Below are 25,359 nucleotides of genomic sequence, written 5' to 3'. Positions count from 1 at the left end.
TGGAGGGACAGGACAGGCAGGACAGCGATGGGCCACAGTCGATATTTATCTTCAGATAATCAAAATATAGTCTGGTTTCAACCGTTAGTGATGGAAAAGCGATAGTTATAGTGTTTTATGTTGTTTTACAGTGTATCAGTTTATAGTTTATGAACGTAAAGCGATAGAGTTTATCTAACTTAGCATAATTGTTCTTCCTGGGGAAGGAAGTTTTACTCTAGCGGAGGAAACATCATAGGAAGCCGGGCAGGGCCGAACTATCCCGACATGGAGGACTCCGGCTCGGCCCTGGAGAAAAATGTGGCCGACCTCACGGTGATGGACGTGTACGACATCGCCGCGGTGGTGGGCCAGGAGTTCGAGCGGATCATTGACCAGTACGGCTGCGAGGCTCTGTCCCGGCTTATGCCCAAAGTAGTGAGGGTATTAGAGATCCTGGAGGTGATGGTGAGCCGGAATAACATCAGCCCGGAGACCGAGGAGCTGCGGCTGGAGCTGGACAAGCTGCGGCTGGAGCGGATAGACCGGCTGGAGAAGGAGAAGAAGCACAGGAAGGTCTGTCCGAGCACAAACACAGGCCTGATGAGTAACTGATTACACTGTAACTTGTACTCTAACTTTACTGTAACACTCTACACATTTCAGGGAAATACTGCACCTTTTACTTCATGACATTACTCTGATAGTTAAATAATTCTTCTAGTTAGAGCTCTTGTAGAGAGATTTTAGCTTTTGAAACAGAACTAAATCAATAAACCCATTGATTCCCATGCTTTTGCTTTGCAAAAGCAAAAGAGGGCATCAGGCGTAAGATTTTTTATTTTCTATACTTTTATTAGTAATAACTGGAAGTAGGTAAGTGATCAACAGCAAGCTGAAGAAGCAGACCTCCTTTAAATCAGCAAAGATTCCTGGTTAGAAATACATTTAACATGAGAAAGAAATAAGAATAAGATGTTTTGCTTTGAAAATATGGGTTAATCATCTACAGGACAAAAGCAGCAAAGAGAAAGAGCTGCTAAAAGTGATAAAGGGGAGTTCTTCAATGGAGCTTTAAAGTTTGACTAACAATACTTCAGTTCTGCCTCCAAAAATATTGACAGACTGAAAAAAACACTGGTTATTAGTACATTTTTATTACTGTGTTATTACTAAACAATAATACAATTATGAAAGTATAAGGATACAGTACACAGTACAATTCAAACAGATAACATGGGCTAGGGGTCGCCAGATTATTGGCCTGACCACTGAATACGGCCGATTATCAATATCAGCATTTTATTTCACAGATAGTCAATAAAGTTAATAAATCAAAAATTGCTCTACTTTGGTTCCACAGCAGAGTGTGTCTTCCTCTCTGGCTTTATTTTCACTCACTAATTGTCCATTAAACAACACAATCAGACTGACTAGATGTCACAGTACTAGCCAATCAACAATCCTGGGTACTGCTCCTATTATCCTGCTTCTACTGTGTTGCTCTAAGCTGTTTCTCATGCTGATAAAGCAAAGACTAAAAAGTTTATTTTCCTTACTTTTTTGGATTATGCAGTTTTACTTTTGCAACATTAAGTACGTTTTGAACATCATAATAGATGCATATCAGTTCTAAATATTGGTTATCGGCCTTATAAACTACTAATAATCAGTATCAGCTCTGGAAAAACAATATCGGTGGACCCTTAATAGCATTTTAAATCAATATAGATAGTACATAGCTTATAGATAGATAATTTGTTAATCCTGAGGGTAATTAAAGTAATTCAAGATATGACAACATGGCAACAGTGATGTTGCTATGTGCTATTTTACTGGCTGAGGACGCTATGGACCTGTGATTTCTCCTGTTTGACATCAGTGAGTGAGGCAGTAACACTTATCATCATCACTTATCACAAATAAAGAATATGTGTTGTATTATTCATAACTATACAACTTAGAAAATAAAAAAAGCATTTGTTATATTTTTAAAGAAATGTAAGAAAATTAAATAAAGTACTTTATGTCCAAACTTTTGGTCTACTGGGGTACAGATGGTAGTGGTTCGTGCCCCATGTACATGGGCAGCCAGGGCTCCTTTCCTTTCCTGTTTTCATCGACAAAATCCCAACGTAACTGGCCTACAATCACTTGTTTTTGAAAAAAGGTCTATGTATAAATGATCCCTTATTACAACAGCATACTTGGACCACTCTTTAAAAATAAACGTAATAAAGAGGAGATAAACTAAAAATTTTCAAGTTTAAAAAGTTGTTCATTTAGGAGAATTTTTTTTTTTTAACCTTAATAGTCATAAATGTACATGAACAGAAATGTTGAAGTTTTGGGGTTTTAAGATCAAAAAGTTGAAAATTCGACCACTGTTTTTAATTTTTTCTTTATTTATGTACATTTTTGCCATTACAGTGTCATTAGTTTTTGAATTTTAAAAATGTCCTTTTTTGAGTTTCTATCATCAAAATTCAGGACTTTATAAACTTCAACTCTGAAATTCCAAGTTTGTTTTCTTGTAAATATCTGACTTTATAATTTTTTTTTTTTTTTCAAAAATACACTTTTTGCTAAAAAAAAAAAAAAAAGAGAGATTCTATTAAATTGTTCTATTTTGTAAAGGGGGCCCTAATATGCCTTCATACATTATGTTTCTAATAATGCTTTATTTTCATTAAAATATAAGTATGTACATCTAATTTTGACAAAGTCAGAGCAGACAGGGCTCTGTGTGTCCCCCCTAGGGGTGTCTGGACCTCAGGTTGGGAACCACTGTCCTACAGAACACTAGAGCTGAAGACTAACACAGAACTGTTGTTGACAAAGTTTGCCTGATAAGGGGCAATGAAAAAGACCAAGTAAGATCTGATGTGAGTCAATCAGAGGTAGGACAAGTATTCTGATTTGTTACTTATTTAAAAGTATCTACAGTAATAAATTGAAGCAAATGTATATGTCTTAAAATCATTCTAATAGCCCCTGTGACCATTAAGGATTCCTACATGTCAGAAGGAAACATTGCACAGCAAATTTCACTGCAAAATAATGCAACTGAAATTGAACTGATTTAATGTATAATCCCTTCAATCAGCTTATAGGTCATGATGCACAGATTAAAGGCTTCAAACTATGATTTTAAGTTTCTTAAGTTTCATTTGACCAGTCATGAGTTTTATGTTAGGGCACCATGCACAAGGGCTGACTGGCAATGCCATAATTTACACTGCAAAATCTACTGATTCATGAGAGTAGTAGTTAGTATCTCACATGCATTAGATAAATAAAGATACGTATTAATAACAAGAGACCTGTTTTAATGCTCTAAAAGGATCATTTTTAAATTGTAAGTACTTTAGTTTGTCATGCATCTTGCAAATAATACTAATTCTCTTGAAATGTTTAGTGCAGGACTTCAGTATAGACATGATAGAGGATTTTAACACTGCATAACTGATGCATTTCCATTCATTAAGCAATTCAAGTAATGACTTTTTTGGACTCTTCTTAGTATTATTTTATGTAATATGTTCATGATGAAGTTTTTTCTTCTCTTCATAAATATATGCATGCTAAACTTTACCTCAGCATAGATTTTTGTATACTTTTAGAGCCAAATATAAACAAAGGTATCCAGCAGTTGCACCTGCAGATTTGCATATCATAGAAAACTGTGTTGATGTAACTCTGGCTCTAAGCTAGTGCACATATGGAATATCCTTCGAGCGCACAAGTAAAGCTGATATGAAGATGTGGTCAGTAATCTGACCATGCCAGCCAGGGCAGGAAAATCCACTTTATCACACTCACGAGACACAGTTAATCAGTGTTCACTACAGCTCAGTCATCGTCACGAGAAACTCACACATGGCCGTTTTTTTATAGCTGTGAAGCAGACTGACTCTGAGCTTTAAAACAGCAATGATAATGCTGTAGAGATTTTGTTAGTCTGAAGAGATCCAGTTAGCATCTGGGTGCATTTGAGACTATGTAGGAGGATTTACAGGCTCTCCATATACGCGTTCTTTTTACTGTTAGTCCACCACATTTATCTAACAGCTGTTACTACTGACAAACACAGGTAGATCCTTCTCTTACCGGCTCGTCTCAGTTTGTAGCTGTAGCTCCTTATCAAACTCAGATTTCCCCTCCGACCTTTTTTTGATAAACTTTAGCAGTAATTTATGGATTTATGTTTTTGCAGCAGCACATTTTCCTTTCCTTTCATCATTGTGCAACTTTTTAAGATTTACAGGTGACTATGTTGGGGAACCCAACTCATGTGTTGAGACAATGAAATTAATTGTGTATATAATTATTTAAATCTAGGCTTAACTGAACAAGCCATATGGTAAAATGCTGCCTTTAAGGCCTGCATGCAACAAACTCAAACCTAAATGATCTGTCGCTATGAAACCATTCAAGGCAGTAAAAGTAAAACGCTGTTTTTGTTAAAGAAGTTTGGAGGGTTTTAAGATAGAGGGGTAATAGCTGTGTCTGGTTTATTGAAAAATTAATTTTAATTTTATTTTTCTGTAGGGAAACTTTCTGCACATGGGAATGAAGAGGATTGGGCGTGAATAGCCCTTTTCAAGCCCAGCAGCAAATTCTCTATTGTAATGAGGTCTGGGCTTTGACTCGGCCACTCCAGAACATTCACCTTGTTGTCTTTAAACCATTCCTGTGTAGCTTTCGCTGTTTGCTTCAGGTCATAAATCTTCTCCCAAGCTGTAGTTCTCTTGCAGACTGAATAAGATTGTCCTCAGGATATTAATAATTTATATTTTCCACATTCATTTTACCCTCTACCTTTACAAGCCTTCCAGGGCTGGCTGCTGAAAAGCATCCCCACAGCATGATGCTGCAACTACTGTGCTTTACTGTGGGGGTGGCAAAACATAGCGTCTCATCTGAGGGCCGAAAGCACCATTTTGATCTTGTTAGACCAGAGAAACTTTCTCCCACTTGACCATGGAGTCTCCTACATGCCTTTTGGTAACTCTAGTCCAGATTTTATGAGTATTATTCAACAGTGGCTTTCTCTTTGCCACTCCTATAAATCTGTGACTGATGAAGAACCCAGGCAGTTTGCAGAGTCTCTCCCATCTCAGCTACTGAAGCTTTATCTCCTTCAGAGTAGTGATGGGTGTGTTGGTGTCCTCTCTCACTAGTCTCCTTCTTGCATGGTCACTCAGTTTGTGCGGATGGTCTGATCTAGGCAGATTCACACATGTGCCATATTCCTTACATTTCTTGATGCTGGATTTAACTGAACCCTGGGGGATGTTCATTGCCTTGGAAATTTTCTCGTATCCATCCCCTGACTTCTACTTTTCAATAACCTTTTCTCTGAGTTTTCTTGGAGTGTTCCTTTGTCTTCATAGTGTAGTGGTAGCAAGGAATACTGATTAACTTGTGACTGGACCTTTCAGACACAAGGGTAAATATTTTTATAGACACTGTATAGATTTGAAAATTTCACTCAAGGTATACATTTCAAGGATGCTCATTTGCTCATAATGAAGTATTTTTACATTATGATATTGCAATTTAATTTTTTTTCCACCACTCCCTAGTCACCTAGAGTCAGTACAACAGCTCCATAGCATTCTAGCAGTAACATGTAATGTGATAATGTGGCAGTTAAATCTGTATTTATTCTGCTAACATCAGTGCCATAATCTGTGACATGTTACTCAGTAGTGTCTACATGTAGGTTTCATTCAGACCAGATTGTGTAATCTTGTATCCTTCCTGTAATCTGATGACTAATTGGAAACAAACACACATTTGATAAAAATAACCAGAGTGTGAGAGGAGAAACATTTTCCCGCTGAGTCGGGACAAATTTTCCGTCAGCTGTCATTCTGGGTCACAAAGTCCAGCGACCTACCTCAATAAAATCCCAAAACTAAATCTTAAAAAATACAAGCACAAGAAAATGAAGTGTTTTAATGTGGCTATAGCCAGCAGCCTAATCGTTTATGTTTTAATGTCTCTATATCTAGGAGCTGGAGCTGGTGGAGGACGTGTGGAGAGGAGAAGCTCAGGACCTCCTTTCTCAGATCGCTCAGCTGCAGGAGGAGAACAAAAGCCTCCTTACTAACATGTCCATCAAAGACCCCATGAGTGAGGAGGACCTGCAGCGGCATGAGGGTGAGGGGGGCGCTAGACCACATATTCATGCTTAAACACAACCTTCAAAGCTTTCAACTGTGCTACACAGTCCCCCATGTCCAAAAATGTCAACTGTTTTTAAAATAGCATTTTTTAAACATAATTTAGATAATCTAATACGATTTTATTTTTGGATTTACTTTATTATTATTATTATTTTAATAAATGAGTTATTATTTGTAGTTTTGCCTCAGTTGTGAGAATTTAATAATGATTTATTTTATAAGTTTGGAAATGTTTGGCAATATTTGGAATTGTGGCGTATAGACTCCCATTGTGATGTCTTTATGGACAGCAGGATAGGATACCCCCCTGGAGTCTAGACACTGGTGGTGGTGATGGAAGGAGTAAGATAAGATGAGTAAGAGACTTCCGAGGAGTAGATTTCAGAGGAGCTTGATCCAGATGCTGATGAGATTTAATGGAGGTGGCTGGGGAGGTGGAGCTATTGCACTGAAACGACAGACTGACTGTGAATATGACAGCTTCAGGATGATTGAATTGAGAGAAGTTGTGGCTGAAAGGGATCGGCTCAAAGCTTAAGTGAGTAGACGCCCATTGATGATTGAGGGGGGGCAGATGAGTGAGTGGTTAATAATGAATGAAAGGGTGAATTGAAATGCTGCTTGAACTTAAGCATAACCTTCGATAGAGAGAGCAGGCATTGAAACCGATACCTTGTGGTGAGGATCATGCTTGAAAATATTGAATGTATGTTTTTGTTGTCTTTAAATTAAGCAGTTTGATTCTTACAGAATCATCAGACCCAAACATTCCTTAATGCATCATTTAGATCTAAAATAATTTTATTGCATTCACTTGTGAAAAAAATAAATCTGCTGTTCATCTGTATAAACAACAAAGTTGTCTTTTAAATTCAGAAAGATTGTTGTTTTCTGTGATGAAATCTGTTGACCAGCAGAATATCTTTTCTGGTTTTGTACACAAACCCTCTCTCTCTCCCTCTATCTGCTGGGGACACAAGCCTGCAAACTCAAATAAACAACAAATACACACAGACACACAAAGGATGCTTTCTCTGGTGCCTGACGGAGAGCCAGTCTCGTCTCTGCATCAGAGGCTCTGGTGGTTTCACACAGAGGACACAGTCACTCTGACACAGTGTGCACAGAGCGGCCTCAGAGTGCCAGCACACCTGCTGCACCCTCTCGCACATGCAAACATACGTGCACATATACAGGACATACAGACGTGCATGAGCATACATGACAGCTAAATATCTGCCACGCCAAAATCCAAGACTAATTTGCAAATCTGTAATGAAGCATATCCTCCTGTATTATATCCTATCATATTACATCACATTGTACCATATCTTAATGTCTCACATTGTCCATCTGTACCATCGCCTATCTTATCATATCATATCATGTCTCAATAATAATATTGTGTACTACTGTAAATCAAAAGTTCGCTTTGTGCAAATCTAAAACTTTTCCTTTCTGTAAAAACAGACATACAGAATGCACACTTTTTCTCCTGAGAATGTGCTGGGGTTTTTTGTTTTTAAGCTTTCCCTCCTGTCTTCTTTATCCAGGTATGACTGAGAGGGAGAAGCAGGTGATGAAGAAGCTCAAAGAAGTGGTAGATAAACAGAGAGATGAGATTCGAGCCAAGGATCGAGAACTGACCCTAAAAAATGAGGACATTGAAGCAGTAAGACAACAAACATGCACACTCATTTAGTAATGTTTCTTCTTTCAAGTCTTCAAGGCTCAGAGACTCTACATTTATTGTTTACTCATGAGTGTAAATCTGAATGTAGGAGCTGCAAATATCAACTGCTGTGGGTGAGGGAATAGTAGGCTCAGATTCTGGCAATTCACTTTACAGCCTGCCAACTTTGTTTTGCCTTTCTCCCACTGTTTCTGTCTTTCTGCAGCTCCAGCAGCAGCAGTCTCGCCTCATGAAGATCAACCACGACCTGCGACACAAGATCTCAGTAGTGGAGGCTCAAGGGAAAGCACTGATTGAACAGAAGGTGGAGCTGGAGGCTGGTGCTCAGGCACGAGGACAGGAAGTCAGCGCATTACGGCAGGAAGTGCAACGCTTGAGGGAACGGCTTCAAGGAGACGCACCCACCCAGAACCCGGAGGAACCTCCACCTCAGCCCCCATCTCCTGCAGAGGTATCACAGCATAGTAAACACAGTTAAAGTATTAAAATAATCATAATAGCACCACCCCTCATTACACCCCATGTTATTCTAGAATTGCTCTCATCGCCAGCAGTATCAAACTCCCTTAATCTGACATTCTTTGCAACATTTGAACTATTTGCACCAATGATGAAAAAAGAATTTAAACAAATACTAACAAATACTCCAAAATTAAACTGCATACCCAGGGTTTGAGCACAAGAAATGCCAGAGGATAAATTGTTTTTTTATATCCTTATTATGGTCTGTCATTATGTTTAAATTGTCAACTTCAATGGTCGACTATCACCCCAATATAAGTGAAGTGCATCATGGGTTTAAGTCTGGTCTATTGTCCATCTTCATCACCTTTTTTCATTTTTAACCTATTGTGTCTTCACCACAGTAGGTTAAAAAAAATCCTTAGTAGATTTTGATCATGTGTGAGCTTTAGAGAAACAGGTGGACACACGACCTTTAGGAAGAAGCATTTGATTCATATGGCTACAAACATTAAAAATACACAATTGTTGTTTTTAATGTTTGTAGGCCTATAAATTGAAGGCTTTCTACATTTTTCAAACCAACTTGAGTGCCTGGACGGGAATCATTTATTCCAATGTTTTTGGTCTGATGTTTTAACCCTTTTTAAGGAAACGGTCTACGTAGGGAACAAGGGGTGGGGGTGAGGTCTTAGGTGACAAGACATAACATAAAAAGAACTGTGGAAGTAGCAGATGAGGCAACAGACTTCACTATACTATGATTTAATGTGGGTATTTGCCTATTTTTCACAGCTATGTGTAGCTTTGCATATTCACAGTATCAACAGAGTTGGGGATTTTTACATAATGGCACACAATGGAAATTTTATGGGCACAGGGATCTTACCAGTTGTTAGCTTTACTGTTTATGGTCAAATGTAAGTACATTTTACTGTATATTTCCTCGCAATAAAATATCATACGTTTTGTTACGTTATGTAAAATTACATTTCCAAGTATTACAATGCGTTACCATATGTTACAAAAGCATGCAAATTGATAAAAGATGATACAATACAAGACAGAAGTTGATACTATATGTTATGTTATGATACATTATGCCATAGTATGTTACAGTTCTTTACGATACAATATGTTATGTAATGTTATGATACAATATGTTACGTTATAATACAATGGGATCCAGTTTTTCTAGGACCACAGTACGGATTATATCATGATACACCAATTCAGCATCGTGCAATATGATAAACGATGATACAAGAGACACTATAAGATATGTTATGTGATAATACATCATGTTACGATATGTGACGTTACGATGTGTGACGTTACGATGTGACGTTACGATATGTGACGTTACGATATGTGACGTTACGATATGTGACGTTACGATATGTCATGTTACGATTTGTCGTGTTACGATATTTTATGTAACGATATTTCCTGTTATGATATGTTGTGTTACAATATGTAACATTACGATAAGTAACGTTATGATATGTTGTGTTACAATATGTAACATTATGATAAGTAATGTTACGATATGTTGCGTTATGATATGTTGCGTTACGATATGTTGCGTTACGATATGTTGCGTTACGATATGTTGTGTTACATTATTTTGCGTCATGATATTTTACGTTACCATGTGTTACATTAAGATATCTTACGTCATGATATGTTACAATACAATATGTTATGTTATGATATGCTATGTTATGATATGTTTTACCTGGGCTACAATACGGATAGTATCATGATACTGAAATTCTGCAGCACACCAGTGTTAATATTGAAAGTTTTTTGAAATTTTATTTTAGTTTTAGTCTTTTGATTACACGTCTTTAAGTTTTAGTCACATTTAAGTAATTTCTACCCTTTTTAGCTTAAGTCTAGTTTTAATTGAATAAAACTCTGAAATATTTTAGTCTAGTTTTAGTCCCTAAAAATTCCTCACATTTTAGTCTTTACTTTTAGTCCAAGCATTTATTTTCTTGCCTAAATCTGGTACCAAATCATGGTAGTGTGTTCTATAAACTCTGCCAAACCTGGGGTCCCTGCTGTCTACAGCTGAGAGGCAGGATTGCTACAGATGTATTACATTTTGACAAATTTACCCACAGCAGAGAAATATCTAAACTAAATTTAGATATTAAGTCAATTGAGTCATCAAAGATCTCTTTCTGGTTAGTCTTGGTCTAGTTTTTTTCATAGAAAAAAGGATATCGACGAACTATTTTAGTCATAGTTTTCGTTGACGAAAGTAACACTGAGCACACAATATGATACACGATGATACAATACAAGACACAATAAGATACGAGATGAGTCATTATGTTATTTTGCAATACGTTGTGTTTACAATAGGATATGTTATGATATATATATATATATATTATAATATAATACAATATATAATATAATACAATACTTTTTACATTATGGATGATTTGACTCAGCAATTCTGCAGCATGCAGTATGAAACAAGATAAAACAATATGAGAAAAGATACGATATGTTACGATATGATGCGATACGTTAAGTTGCATTACAATACATTATGTTAAGTCATATTATGATGTTTTACTTGGGCTACAATACGGATAATATTACACAAAGATTCTGTGATAACTGATTATAATAAGTGATTATTACAGGATGATAGTACAATGATAAACCACAATACCTGAGTACATAAAGAATATAAAATGCCCCTGAAAAGAGAAAAGTGAAGGATTAATGTGTTTATTCACTGTAAGTTGGTGTTAGTTTCTCCTTCTTTGACACTGTGCCTTTGACTTATTTCACCACTGTCTGATCATTCTGCTGTCATCTTCTTTATCCTCCAGTCAGTTTTGTTACATCAGTTAATGTTAACATCATCCATGTCAGAGTGAGGAGTCATGAAGAGGTGATATAATGAGTCAAGTTTGCAGGGAAATCTCTTTCAGTCCCTTATAAAAGAATTTTTTATACATATATTCCATAACTCTATCATAGGTGTCAGGACAATGATGTGTTGCCGTATTGATTTTTTTCTCCCACCTCTATTAAAAAGTGGTCATGTTTGTTAAAGTTAAAGGTGTTGATATGATAGTGAGAAATGCAGCTATACAGTCATAAAGCCAACTGTATGTTGGTTTTAAAAGAAGTCTGGGCTCTTATTTGTGAATTCATTGTAATAACCGATCATTTTCCCCTGAAACCATGTAGCAAACAAGCACATATAATAAGGAGTTTTGCTTTGTAAACAGATATTAAAGTGTCTTTTACTCCACCAGTGTGGTAAAGCTGCTACAGTGGTGGTTGGTGCTGAGGGCTGGTCAGACAGACCTGACCCCTCTGAGCTGACAGTGGGTGGGTTTGACCCTTCCCCCCGACCCCTGCCTGGTTCCCTCAGCCCGGAGGGACACGAGGATGAGGAGGCTGAGGACGAGGCAGTGTTACTCTGGGTAATACACAAAGGCTAGCTAGAAAACCAGAGTGCTGTGATTGTCCTGTGTCTAACTCCAAACCTGCACAGAGAAAAAGCGTATCATTAGAGACACAACAAGCTAGCAGACTAACATTTCTACGACCCATGAGAAGTGCTGGAGTGACTCTGCATGGGTTTTCAGGAACTAACTGTGTCAGTAGGATTTCACGCTGGTCAGCCAACTGGGTGAGACTTTGTGGACGACCGCACTGATGACCTTTATAAAAATAGATCCCTCCAGCTTCTTGGCTTTTAACAGCACTTGTCCTTTAAGTTGTCCTTTATTGCACCATGATCCAGGAATACTGACAGTAGTATAAAAAAGTTCATAGTCCAACTAAAATCAAGATGCATGCCTGTAAATCATGTCCTGTGTTTTTCTTTCAGCAAATCAATCAGATGCCAAATTGGTGAAAATGTATATTTTTAGTTCTGATATTGCAACCAATACAACCAATCATACTGCTAGAATTTATCTGGTAATGCATCTTAAATGGCTTTCTGTCCTTTACCTGAAGTTGCGTACTAACCAGATGTTATGCTTTATTGACAATAAAGTGTGGCAGATGTATTTTGTTGTTCTTTAAAGAAAAATACACTATAATTTTGATTAGATGGAAGATCTCAGTAGATATCCATTTATAATTGTTAACATAAAAAGGTAATGTTGGTATCCTGTTGGACCCAGACATAACATAATTCACGCTTCCTTCCACATAGTTTGCACATTTTTAAACCAACTTCACTGGAAAAACAAAACCTGCAAACACAAGGCAAGCTTACCTGAAAACAGAGTTTTCTACATTTTTTTGCAATCCATTAAAAAGAAAAAACTGAAATGTCACATTGACATAAGTATTTATACCCTTTAGCAGCAGTTTCAGCCTTGAGACTTTTTTTAAATTTGATGCCACAAGCTTTGCACACCTGAAGTGGGGGGTTTTCAGCCAGTCTTCTTTGCACATCTTCTCAAGCTCAGTCAGGTTGGATGGGGACCATCGGTGGACAGACATTTTCAGGTCTCTCCATATCAGTGGTTCCTAACCTTTTCTAAGTGCCCGACCTTTTCTTATGTAAGAAAAACTAAGCCCCCCTAGAGCCCATTTGGAAAAAGTACACATCAATTTTTTAAAACTTCTTTTTTTTTTTTTTTTTTCTTCAAAAATTACAGAAAATGCTATGCAGATGCATGGTTCACACATTCTATTAGTCTGTAAAGAAAAAAAACATAATAATGATCATAAAATAATGACTTCAAAAGAAAAAAAGGAGTGTCATGTTACATCACTTCTTTCAATCATTCTCTCCTTCATGAGTTTGTCTTGTTAAATGATCCATAAAGTTAACATGAATTTAAACTGTTTTCACTGACGAAATCCCAGCATTAGAGGCCTACATATTCTTGTTCTTGACAAAAGATTAATGTATAAACGATTCTAAATTAGGATGGTGTGTTAGGGCTACTATAGAAAAAAAAGAGGATCTGTCAATTTTCAAGAAAAATCAGACATTTTCAAGTCAAAAAAATGCTAATTTTGAAGAGAAATAAATATATATTTTTGACTTTTAAAGTCAAATGTACATGAACCAAAACATGGAATTTTTGAGATCATAAAGTCAAAAATCCAACCACTATTCAGTTTGGTTTCTGGTATTTCTTGACTTTACACTGTTGTAAATTTACAATTTAAGAAACTTGAAATTTTTCACTTTCTAATGTCAAAATTTAAGATTTTTTAAATTCGTAAATTTTTTGCCTCTGGTAAACTTTTTAGTTTTTAAACTCTGAAATTCTGCAATTTTTTAAACGTAAGACTTCACATTTTAAAAACATGTTTTTTCCCCACAAATTTTGACCTTTTTCATCAATAATAGACTCTCATTATTTTTTAAAAATCTTTTAGGTTTTAAAACACCGTTGTACATAACGTTTCTAATTACGATTTAAAAAATATATATATATATACACATACATACAATTTTGGCAAAGTCAGAGCAGACAGGGATCCCCCCCACTCTGGTCAACCCTGACCAGTCTCCCAGCCCCTGCTGCTGAGAAACACCCCCACAGCATGATGTTGCTACCACCATGCTTCACTGTTGTGATGGTGCTGAGCAGGTGATGAGTAGTGCCTGGTTTCATCAGACCAGAGAATCTTGTTTCTCACAGTCTGGGAGTCCTTCAGGTGCTTTTTTGCAAACTCCAGGCTGGCGTTCATGAATTTTGCACTGAGGAGAGACTTCTGCCACTTTGCATTAAAGCCCAGAGGTCTGCAGTGATGGGTGTCCTTCTGGAGCTTTGTTCCATCTCCAAACAGGGTCTCTGGAGCTCATTCAAAATGACCACTAGGTTCTTGGTCACTTCTCTCACTAGGGCCCTTCTCCCCTGATTGCTCAGTTTGCCTAGGCGACCAGCTCTTAGAAGAGTGTTCAAGAAAGTCTGAGTGTTTTCTGGATTCACTTTATTCATACATATAATAATACCATACGCTACAAACCTCAGAAGCTGGATAGAGGTAAAGGAGAATTAAAGTGTAGTATTATTCCCTTCTTAAAGGTAAAACCTGATTATGACTTTAAAGAAATTAAAATATATATGAACATTTAAGTGCGATTTCAGTTGGACTTGAACGACTATTATGGAAAACACTTTAACTGGAGTTGTTTTTTTGACTCAGTGCATGGGTGCCTTCTGTAAGCTGCATGTGTTTTTAAAAGTCTTGCAGATGTTTAACAGACGTTGAATGTCTCCAGTGTGCTGAGTTAAAAAAAACATAGTCTTAGCTCAAAGGGAGGAGGGAAGGGCGACTGTATTGGAACAAGGCCTGATGTCTGACTTAGAGTTCAATGTTTGCCACCAGGAGGCGATGTGCGATGAGGACATGCCTGCTGTGTTCCAATATTTTACCAAGGTATCCTCACCTCCTTCCCGCCTTCCTTCCTTTCTTCCTTTTCTCTGCTTTTGTTTCCTCTTTTGATGCATTTGTCTTTTGTCAGGAGGCGTTGTGTGAGGAGGAGTCTGGAAGCCTGGACCCTAAAGACCCCAACCGGCCCCGGTTCACCCTGCAGGAGCTGAGAGATGTTCTGCATGAGAGAAATGAGCTGAAGGCCAAAGTGTTCCTGCTGCAGGAGGAGCTGGCCTACTACAAAAGGTAACCATAGATCAGACGTATTTAAACAATTTACCACGATATCCTAATTTTAAATTAGATTGAGGTTTGTTTATGAATACGCATGCTTCTTTACTTTCAAATACCAGGAAATTAAAATGCAGAAACCCCTCTTCCTAAATTTTCTTTTGAAATACAGTATATGTTGTCAAATCAATCTGAATGGTCCATATTTGCATTTTAGTAACTTTGTAAGATATTGTTAAATCATATCAGTCAGTGTTTTGTATTTTTGTTTGGGAGCCGTCTTCTTGTTCATCTTACCAAAAGCGACAATGCTGACTTAAAGACCATGTAAAGTGAAAATAAATCTTTATTTTATGTTTGTTGTATGACAGGTCAATATGTTATGAACCCCTAAATCAAATTTCAGTCAAATAAAACTTCTCCAAGTTTATAAAATTTAGCCTCAAAATCATGAAAAACGAGGCAGTAGAATTTGCTCCAGAATGGTGTGGGCGTGTTTGTTGAATGAGCTGAAGCCACGCCCACTCAGGAGAAAAACGATCCTCTCTGACTTAAAAAAAAAATGCTACAATCTGAATAGAGGAAAGCACTCATGCCATTAGCCTGCCCCTTAAAGAGACAAAGTCCATTTTCTGGCTCAAATCTCTGTCATGAAACTTTAAATGATCCATAGACCACTGTGGCTGAAAGATTTGGGAAATTTACCTCACAATGAACATAATAACAGCATTTTACTGACTGTTATCTTTCAATAAAGGCAGTGACATCAGCTAACAACAGACTGGCCTGAGATGAACGGCTCTGTGATGTTATATTTTAGTGTTAGAGGGAAGGGGTCATTCTCCACTGTGGGCTCATGACATCACCAGCCCACATATTAGCCCCACCCACATTAAACCCAGCCAGGAAAGAGGTAAAAAAAAAAACTCTCTAATGGTCTAAATCCAGAATTCAGTCACATGCAGATCTCAGTGTTTTCACATTTTTACAGCAACCATATTCCAACATATCTGGTGTGTGGACACAAACTTTGGATTTCACTTTACAGGGTTTTTAACAGTTTAAGCTAGCTCTAGCATAGCTGGCAAAAGTTATCTGGAGTACCGAGTAACTGGGATATTAGTTGGGATGCTAATTTTAGCCACTGATAAACAGGATTTAATAAAATTTTAATGACCAATATCAATTTGGGTGAAAAGGTGTTGATCAACGGGTTGTAAAATCCTTAAGTGCCTCTTTCTTGTCATTGATTTTACTAAAAATTAGAACATAACAAAATAAAAATGTCATCTAGTGCTGGAGGGAACTTAAAACTAGTGATATCGACCTTAAACATATAACGAAATTGTTTAGTGGGATAATAAATCAATTGAGAAATAAGATTATTTTCTCATAGACCTTTAACAGTCCAATCAGCAGAGTCTCCCCCTGCTGGCAATGACAGAAAACATGGGTTTAAGGCAGTTCCCTTCCTAGACTTTTCAGACCCTGAGGCTCTGTACACTTATATAAAATGAAGCTCCTACACTGCGTCAGTCTGAAGGGACCAGTTCTTCTCATTACATCGGATTAATTTTACTTTGTTGAGAGTTCTTCTCTTTTTTGCAGCGATGAGGTAGAAGATGAGATGGTTACTCCCTCTCCGTCTCCCTCACCTGAGCCGAGGACTCGCTCCCGCTCCTCTGCACAGCCAGAATCTGGAATCAAACGCCTGTAAGTTGTTCTCACATCTGCAGACACTCTCAGGAATATGTGTTCATGAAAACACTCATACACAGCACCTGCCTTCACTTTTACTACTCAGCTGGTTGAAGTCAAAATCACTCGGTGTGGTCGCTTTGCATGCGCTGAGTCAAAGCTCTCTAAAATGGCCTCCGCATGCTTAAACATTTACATTTTACTTCTTTGGAGACATGATAGTGAATCTTTGGCTCACACTCAGTCTTTATGGTAGAAAAAAGTCACTTTATCAATGGTAAAAGATTGTTATCAGTTTTTTCTGACTGGCTTCAAGAGCTGTCTTTTTAGGTAGTATTTCAATTGTCTTGATTTTAAGAGATGGCTGAAGTAGAAGCAGTATTTTAATTAATTTTGAGTAGTCAGTCGAGCCAGCTTAACAGCTTGTTTTGGCTGAATCCAACCAGAAAGAAAACCTGTCAGTGATTCCCACTAGACACAGCTCATGTCTGTGCTTGCTTCCTGTGTTTCTGCATCCTGTTTGTCCTGAAAAACAACAAACCAGCAAGTTATTTAAATGTTTAAAGCTACTCTGCATAATAAAATTTGCTCAGAATTGTAATTTATATTTACAGGAAAGTTGGTCTAGTTCCAGTGACATGATTCAAGCTTTGTATGAACGTGCAAGAACATTATGTCTTACCTTTAAAGTACATTTAAACAGATTTCAACAAAACTGGTGACTTTACTTAGAGTGCGTCTTTGGTTGTTCTAAGGCGGGCAGGAAGAAAACAGTCCACAGTCTTACAAACAAAGTGGACATATACAGTCATGTGCTTGAGCTTTAGGCATTTAGGGCGCTAATGATGCATCACAGGACCTGAGGTGCCACAAGCTGGGGCTGGTGAGGGAGGGGTGACCAGAGTGCTGTCACTCAGCAGCCAGGGTCAAGCTCCACAACATCTCTTTTGTCCAGGCCTTTTCATTCCTGGTAATACACATGGAGACCACTGGCAGTTTCTAGGTCTTTGGGACATCCACAGCACAAACCAGGGCTCTTGGCAACCATGTTACTGGCCCACATCCACCTGACTCCACCCTAAAGGTGTGGACTTTATTTCTTCATCAGATTATTTTCCCTTGCTCCTGGTTTTTAAGCAAGGATATCCAGAGCAGGGCTGGGGTTGTGTCAGTCATTATTCCCGCCCAGTGGTGACCTCAGACAGCTCACTCACTACATCTACACCTTACTCTGCTCAAAAGGTGTGGGCTTTGTTATTCTTTCAACAGATTACCCCTGTTTTTATGCAAGGACATCCAGATCATGACCGGGGTTTTGTAAATCCCCCTTACCATCTAACGGCGCCCTCAGGCAGCTTGTTTGCTGCCTTACTCTTCCCTAAAGGTGTGGCTGTTATTTTTTTCAACAAATTACTTTCCCATGCCCCTGGTAATATGCAAGGATATCCAGAGTACAAATGGGGTTGCATCAATCCTCCTTCCTGTGCAGACGGTGCCCTGGGACATGCTTAATCGCCCCATCTACTCCTTACTCTGCCCTACATGTGTGGGTATAGTTATTTCTTCAACAGATTGTTTTCCCATGCCACTGCTTTTATGCAAGGACATCCAGAGCATGACCAGGGTTGTGTCTCTCCTCCTTCCCTTTCTTAGACTGCTTATTTGCCACTTCTACACCTTTCTTCAGCCTCATTTTTTGTCCAAAACATGCCTAAATGCCTAGCCACAAAGCCAGAAGCCCCCAAGAAATATCTTAAATACCTCACATTTAAAAATACCAAAACAAGCCTTAAAGTAAGAATCTGACTGCTTGGTCACCCTCTCATAGATGAATGTCCTTGCAAACAGCATGTGTTCATGTCGACGTTGTTTTTGTCCAGTGCAATGAGCATTTTCTTTGGTATAATTCCACATTTTGATGATTTGCACCAAAGAAAGAAGTTATCTCACTTGACTGTTCCACCCTCAGTTATCAGACTCCCACCTGTGTGCACAGTTATTGATTAGCAGGCTCAGGCACCACACATTATGCACAGACTCACAACACTGATAGTGCAAAGAGAAGAGAGTGTTTTCTACCCACACCTCCTAGCATGAAACACAGCATGACTTCTCTTGGTTTTCACCTTCACATGTGGTCAAAGGTTGATGTGGTCCCTGTCTCCCCCCCGTGTGCCCCCCCCCCATCCCTCCCCTCTCTCTCTGTGTATCTCTTCCTGTTTGTGCCTGTGTGTCTGTGTAACAGGATCTTCACAGCCATTATGCCGATGGTGGCGGCTGGTTTGATCCCAGATGACCCCACTTTACAGCCAATCAGACGTCTCGTATCTCTTGTATGACTCGTTATGTGGTTGGCTTCAGAGTCTGTCACCTCTTAGCTAACAAACCTCTGTCCGCTTGCATGTGCAGGGCCGCTTTTTTCCCACCCTTGTTGTATTCTGATTGGCTGATTGTGGGGCTGTCTCATTATTATATTGGGGATCACAAAAAAAATCAGCCAGTCAGAATATGAATGTGTAGTCTTGTTGCTTCTTGTCTTTTCCCTCACTGACCACAATAACAACTCCTCTGTACTCTAAAGTCATTCCACTGATTCTATGGCAGCTCACAAACTAAAATGCTTACAGATCCTATGCAGTAGTTAGCAAGTTTTGTTTAGTTACACAAGTTTAAGATAAAAATGAAAGTTAGTTGGGTGAAAAGAGAGAGGTGTTTACTGAGTTCTGCTTTCAGCTTATTGGCTCCTTTATTTCATTGGATGCCACCTAAAGAAGTCCTATCACAGTGGACTTGAGTGTAGTTGTGCTTTGCATTGCTTCTGTAGCTGACTTAACGCTGCTACTGCCGATAAGACACACAAAACTTCCCCTTCATATTGATAAAAATAAACTATTTCCCTACCCTGGTGCGTACCAACATGAGAGAAGGCTCTCACTGAGCTTTACGTCAGCTTTAAAGGTACAGAGCATACAAAAAGTATTCACCTACTTGGATGTTTTACTCTTTTAATGATTGTATAAATCAGTCATTGGCTTTTTGGCAAAAAAAAAAAAAAATCCAAGAAACCCTTTTACTGTCAAAGTGTGATCAGATTTCTACAAATTAATGTCAGTTAGATACAATTATGTAAGGTAAAATAAGCGACTACATAAATATTTACCTCCTTCAAGTCAGTAAGATTGTCTTCCAGGATTTTCCAATATTATTCATTTTACCCTCTATCTTTATAAGCCTTATTTTCCAGAACCATCTCCACAGCATGATGCTGCCACCACCGTGCTTCACAGTGGGGGTGGCCACATAGTGTCTCGTCTGATAGCCATAAAGCACCATTTTGGTCTCATCAGACCAAAGAACTTTATTCCATTTGGCTGTGGAGTCTCCCACATGCCTTTTGGTGAACACTAGCCAAGATTTTATGAATTTTCTTTAAGAGTGGCTTTCTCTTTTCCACTCTCCCATGAAGCTTTGACTGATAAAGAACCCGGGCAACAGTTGTCATATGCAGAGTCTCTCCCATCTCAACTGCTGAAGCTTGTAGCTTCTTCAGAATAGTCGTAGGTGTCTTGGTGGCCTCTCTCACTAGTCTCCTCCTTGCACGGTCACTCAGTTTGTGAGGACGGTCTGATCTAGGCAGATTTACACATGTGCCATAGTTCTTCCATTTCTTAAGGATAGATTCATCTGAAGTCTGGGGGATGTTGAGTGCCTTGAATTTTTTTTTGTATCCATCCTCAGACTCATATTTTTCAGTAACCTTTTCTCTTAGTTGCTTGGTGTGTTCTTTTGTCATCATGGTGTAATGGTAGCAAGGAATACTGATTAACCAGTGACTGGACCTTCCAGACACAGGTGTCTTTATACTGCAATCACTTGAGACACCTTCACTGCACTCAGGTGATCCCCATTGCACTAAAAAATCCAAATTACATTGACCATGACTGATTTATAAAATCAGTAAGAGGGTAAAAAGTTAAAGGGGATGAATACTTTTTAGGCACTCTATATACCTCTTTAAGTGACTTTATGAGTTATGCTGTAGGCATATAGCAAGTGTAAATAATCACAGTTTGTCCAAGTTTATGCCTAGTGTTGATTTCATGATGTTTTTAATATTATTATGATTTTATCACAGTATTTTTTTGTTTAAAGTGATAGTTTTTATTGTCGCCAATTGTAACACTCTAACACTGCTTTAAAATGACAGATCTTCTCTGCACCTTCACTACAATCATGTCAGTGTTATTTGTTGTCTTCTGACACGTTCCCTAACGATGTTCCCTCTGTCTTCTCTGGTCTCAGGTTTAGTTTCTTCTCCCGAGACAAACAGCGGAGCCTGCAGCGAGGCGTACAGTTTGACAGCTCGTGGGCGGGGAAGGATGACGTGTACACCGAACAAGCACAGGAGGCGTTACAGCACATGTAGGGACAGGACGCACTCCGAAACTGTTATAGCACTCCATGTCCATCACTCTTAGAGCATCGACTGCAATTTAAAAACCTCCACTAAGAGAATCTCACTGCTTAAGATCTCATTCTCACCTCTGCTGATGGAGAGAAGGTTGAAGGAAAGAGGAGTGGATGGACATTAAAGAGGCTCCGATTGAGATGAAGACATTCACAAAATCTTCCCAAAAAGGTTTCACCTGAAAGCCTTAGTAGGTTTCCATGTGAGTGATAGCACATTCAGACAGCAGTCAGACCAAACAAAAAGCTTCGCAACCTCTCAACAGCCCATGCGAGTAAAGCAAGTGCTCACTTTGTCTGTAGTAAATCTTAGTAGTTATTTTATTAAGTAACAGAGGCATCTTTCTATAAGAGCAACACAACTTCTTTGAGCTTCAGCAAAGAGAATAGAGGTACCGCTTTGTCCACAGGGGGCGCCAAAATTGAAACTGAAAGTTCCTCGCAGGAGCTTTAATTTGCACAGATTCATATGCACAAAAACAGCAAAAAAAAATCATGCAAATAATCAATTAAAGCATAAGGTTACAGCTAGAAAACAACCTTTAAAGAAGATAAAGTGTGCCACATAAATAGATGGATCACATCGCAATTCTTTCCTAAAGTTGAAACATTTCTATGAGTCTGCCCTGGACCAGGATGTAGAGAGGGGATCCTCGGTTTGTCAAAGTTGAGTTTTGCACTTCTTACATCATTGCATTGACTTTACATGTTGTAACCCCACTGAAGAGTGTGCTTCTTGTTTGGTCTGACCTTGTATTAAGATACTACTGGTGCTTTACACTGAGTGATAGATGAGAGAGAACAAGAGCGTGAACTCAAGTTGCATGATGGAGAATAGAAAGTTGTCAAAGGTGATTCATGAAGGTCGTGGTTAATGCAAAAATTGTGCTGCAACATTTTCTGCCTGATCTTAACAGCCTATAGATACTGGGGGTATTAATATAAATTTATTACATCATCTCTGATCAATTTAAAGGGCCAGTCTGCAAAGAAAACAACAATTCTGAGATTCAGATTTCCCTTTGTGCTTCATTTCTTGGTTTGAAGTGGATAAAGGCAGCTTGTAGGTCCATCACCAGCAAACTATGCAGCACTATAGATCACTTGTTGTGTGTAAAGTGAAGCTTAAACACACAATTTAAAAGCTGTGTACAAAATAATTAAAACAAAAGCACACAAATGCTTTCATTTATAAAGATATTCCTCATTTAGCATGGAAGCCCATTACTGCACAGAAACAAAACAGAAGTTATTTGCCACAATGAAAAGAGGCTTATTTTCCTAAAAGATCAAAATCGTGAGGTTATGTTTTAAGAAAGATTTTTAGGATTATGTTAAAGACAGAGAAGTTCCAGCCTAGTTTATACAATTATTAGGGATGCACAGTATTATCAGTGTGATATCAGTATTCGCAGATATGGACATTTTTGCGGTACAAGCAGATGAGAGGAAGTTTCAGGCTGGACCAACAACCCTACTGATGAGGACAAGATTATTAGCTCCCTATGAAAATGTCATTTTTAAAGTATTTTCCAAGGATGGAATATTTAACACAGCTTTTCCAAACATCCTAGTTTTATTTTGGATGCATTCAAACTTATTTCACAAAAACTAAAACTACCAGTCAGTTGCTGTAGTTTTCAACAAGTCTCAGACACGTCTCCTGAGGAATCCCAGCCCTTTCTTCTTTGACCAATCTCTCAAACTCCTCCAGATTTGATGGTCTTCTAGCATGGACTTTGGGCTTCAGTTCACCCCACAGATTTTCAATGGGAGTCAAGCCAAGACTTTGTGCAGGCATGTCAGTAAGGTTCACCTTGGTCTTCTGGAGATAGTTTTTCACCAGATGCCATGTATATTTTGGGTCTTTGTCATGTGTGAAGCCAAAGCGATGACCCAGGTTCACAGTTGCTGCTGACTGCTTGATGTTTTCTTTCAAAACCTTCACATATACTTCTTTCTTCATGATTCCTTCCATCTTTACCAGATTCCCAGTTCCAGACACACTGAAGCATCCCCACAGCATGATACTCCTACTGCAGCATCTCTGTGGTCAAAGAGCTCATCTATGGTCTGGTCTCATCTGACCAAAGGACATGTGTCCAGTATGCATTATCTTTCTCAAGGTTGTTCTTGGCATAATCCAGTCTAGCTTTAAGGTGCCCCTTCTGCAGAAGTTAACTTTTTCTTAGTCCATTCCTGTGCAGGGCTCTAGTGATGGTCTTCTTTGAGTCTACAATTCCTGACTTGTCTAAGTCCTTCACTAGTGTCTTGGCAGTTGTTCTGGGGTCTTTGGACACATCTCTCACTAGTTGTCTTTCCAGTCTTTGAAATCTTTCTCTTCCTATATCTGTCAGGTTTGTTTTAGACTGTGTAGCTCTCTTTGGATTTCTTCTCACTCCAGTTCTTGACACTTGCAATCAGCTTTTTTTCTCAAGTGTACACTGATTTCTTTTGGTTTTGCCATAATGCTTCTCTGGTGACAGCTCAAACCCTTACTGACATTTTTATACTACGTGTAAATTGGAAGATAACCCTCAGTTTTAACTTGATTTTAAAGCTTTGAGCATTACAAAGTTAAAGGACATGATTGGCAACAGTGGTTTGTGCTATAGCTCAACAAAAAGTTCAGTTCTAAAGAGGATAATAGTTTGGACCTTGGTAGTTTTTGATTTTAGTAAAGTAATTTTGTCTTTGTGTGCAAAGTAAAATAATGTAAGCATCCAAAATAAAAATAGGATGTTTGGAAAAAGTGTTGAAAAGCCATTGTTGTGTTTAACATTTGGGAAATACATCCAAAAAAATCATAAGGGAGTAAATAATTTTGTCCTGATCTGTAAATATTGGTATCAGCTTTTAATTCAAAGGCATTATTTAAATTCAAACTGTTTATTTTCATAGTGATGACATACCTGTAAATTCCAGAAAAACTAAATAAAGCATCTTGTGTGGAGGAGGAAAAATAACTCTATGGGATAAATTTTGTTCAATGAAAAGACCAGTTGTGTCTTATATGATAATATTTGTAATATTTTATCCTATTATTTTTATGATAATTGAGCTGTTTTCCAGTGATAAATCTGGCATTATTTACAAATTTTAAAAAGTCTTAAACTTAAAACTTTAATAGGATGTTAAAACAATGTTGTATCAAAATAAAATTGGCTTAAAATATGATTATTTAAAAAAAAAAAGGATTTGAGACAAGCATGTTCTGTGTTGTACTTTGTTGTCTTAACATTAGTTTAATGTCATGAATTTCCCCTTTATAGAAAAAGCTTCCTGTTTCATGTCTTTTTGCCCCCTTTATTATGACAAATTGTCCTTTTTGTTTACATAAATTGAGATAAATTACTGTCATGAGGAAACAAGCTCTGCATTAAGGCATTTAAAATAATTCTAAAGCTCAGATATTCTCTGTTTCTGAAGCTTCTGCATTTACATCTTGATTTCAGACCTTACATTCTCACACTTCTGTGTGGTGTGACAAAGTGCATTTAAATATTAACGGCATTTAAACCTCATTTATTCCTGCCCAGCAAGGTGGGAATATGACAACAACACTGTAATCCATGTGTTTTAAAGCAGCTCCCTAGTTTTACACATTTACAGTGGTAATAAGGATATTTATTTTTGGACGGTCCCTTATGACTGAATATCAAAGGGACTCTGACAATAGTCGCCAACACCACGAACAATTAAAAGGGATTTTTTTTCACAGCATCATGTCCAAATGTTGACTCCAGCTCTGATGTCCATCAGCTACTCCACTTTTTTTCCTGTTAAAATGCATATTTAAAAGATGTAATGAATAAATGAGTGCTTTATTTAACAAGCTGGCTTTTATTCAAACATGCCCCCTCCAAATAAAAATATCATAAAAGGTTTCAGGTGTTTGACTCTTAATTATTACCTTACAGTTATCACTCAGCATGTAGAAGAAGATATTATGTCCAGAGGTAAGCTGAAATGGACATCAAGTGTCAAATTTGTGTCTTCACACTGAAATAAAGGTTGGAAATTAATCTAACTTGATTTTTAAAGTGTTGTTTAGTTTAATTTGAGCCATATTTATGTTATATTTATATAAGAAACATAAAATTTTTAGCCTTATATGTAGATAACTGGTACATGCTTTTCCAAGAACTGTGCTGTAGTTTTAAGTAAAGCATTGTGGTATGTTGATAAAAAGATATTCACTATTTTGGTTGTTTTTTGTGATTTTGGAAAGTTTGAAATACAAAGCAC

At 37.9% G+C, this 25,359-nt stretch overlaps 1 protein-coding gene across 5 annotated transcripts; it reads left to right on the top strand.

Moving 5' to 3' along the window:
• The first annotated feature begins 5 nt into the window (after window positions 1–5).
• rilpl1 (Rab interacting lysosomal protein-like 1) lies at window positions 6–25,023 on the top strand. Of its 5 annotated transcripts, XM_041810949.1 has the most exons (10): window positions 6–555; window positions 6,000–6,147; window positions 7,727–7,845; window positions 8,072–8,317; window positions 11,616–11,786; window positions 14,671–14,721; window positions 14,807–14,961; window positions 16,555–16,659; window positions 18,890–18,977; window positions 20,947–25,023. In XM_041810949.1, exons 1-10 carry the CDS (start codon window positions 268–270, stop codon window positions 20,950–20,952), a joined length of 1,377 nt encoding a protein of 458 aa, XP_041666883.1. In that variant the 5' UTR covers window positions 6–267; the 3' UTR covers window positions 20,953–25,023. The 5 variants fall into 5 exon arrangements, with proteins under 5 accessions (XP_041666883.1, XP_041666882.1, XP_041666885.1 ...); XM_041810948.1 differs by lacking the exon at window positions 18,890–18,977; XM_041810951.1 differs by lacking the exons at window positions 11,616–11,786; window positions 18,890–18,977.
• Window positions 25,024–25,359: the final 336 nt, after the last annotated feature.

This window comes from Cheilinus undulatus, linkage group 17, assembly GCF_018320785.1.
Source record: "Cheilinus undulatus linkage group 17, ASM1832078v1, whole genome shotgun sequence".
NCBI lineage: Eukaryota > Metazoa > Chordata > Actinopteri > Labriformes > Labridae > Cheilinus > Cheilinus undulatus.
The sequence above is the reverse complement of the archived record's forward strand: the minus strand, read 5'-3'. Positions and strand labels throughout refer to the sequence as shown.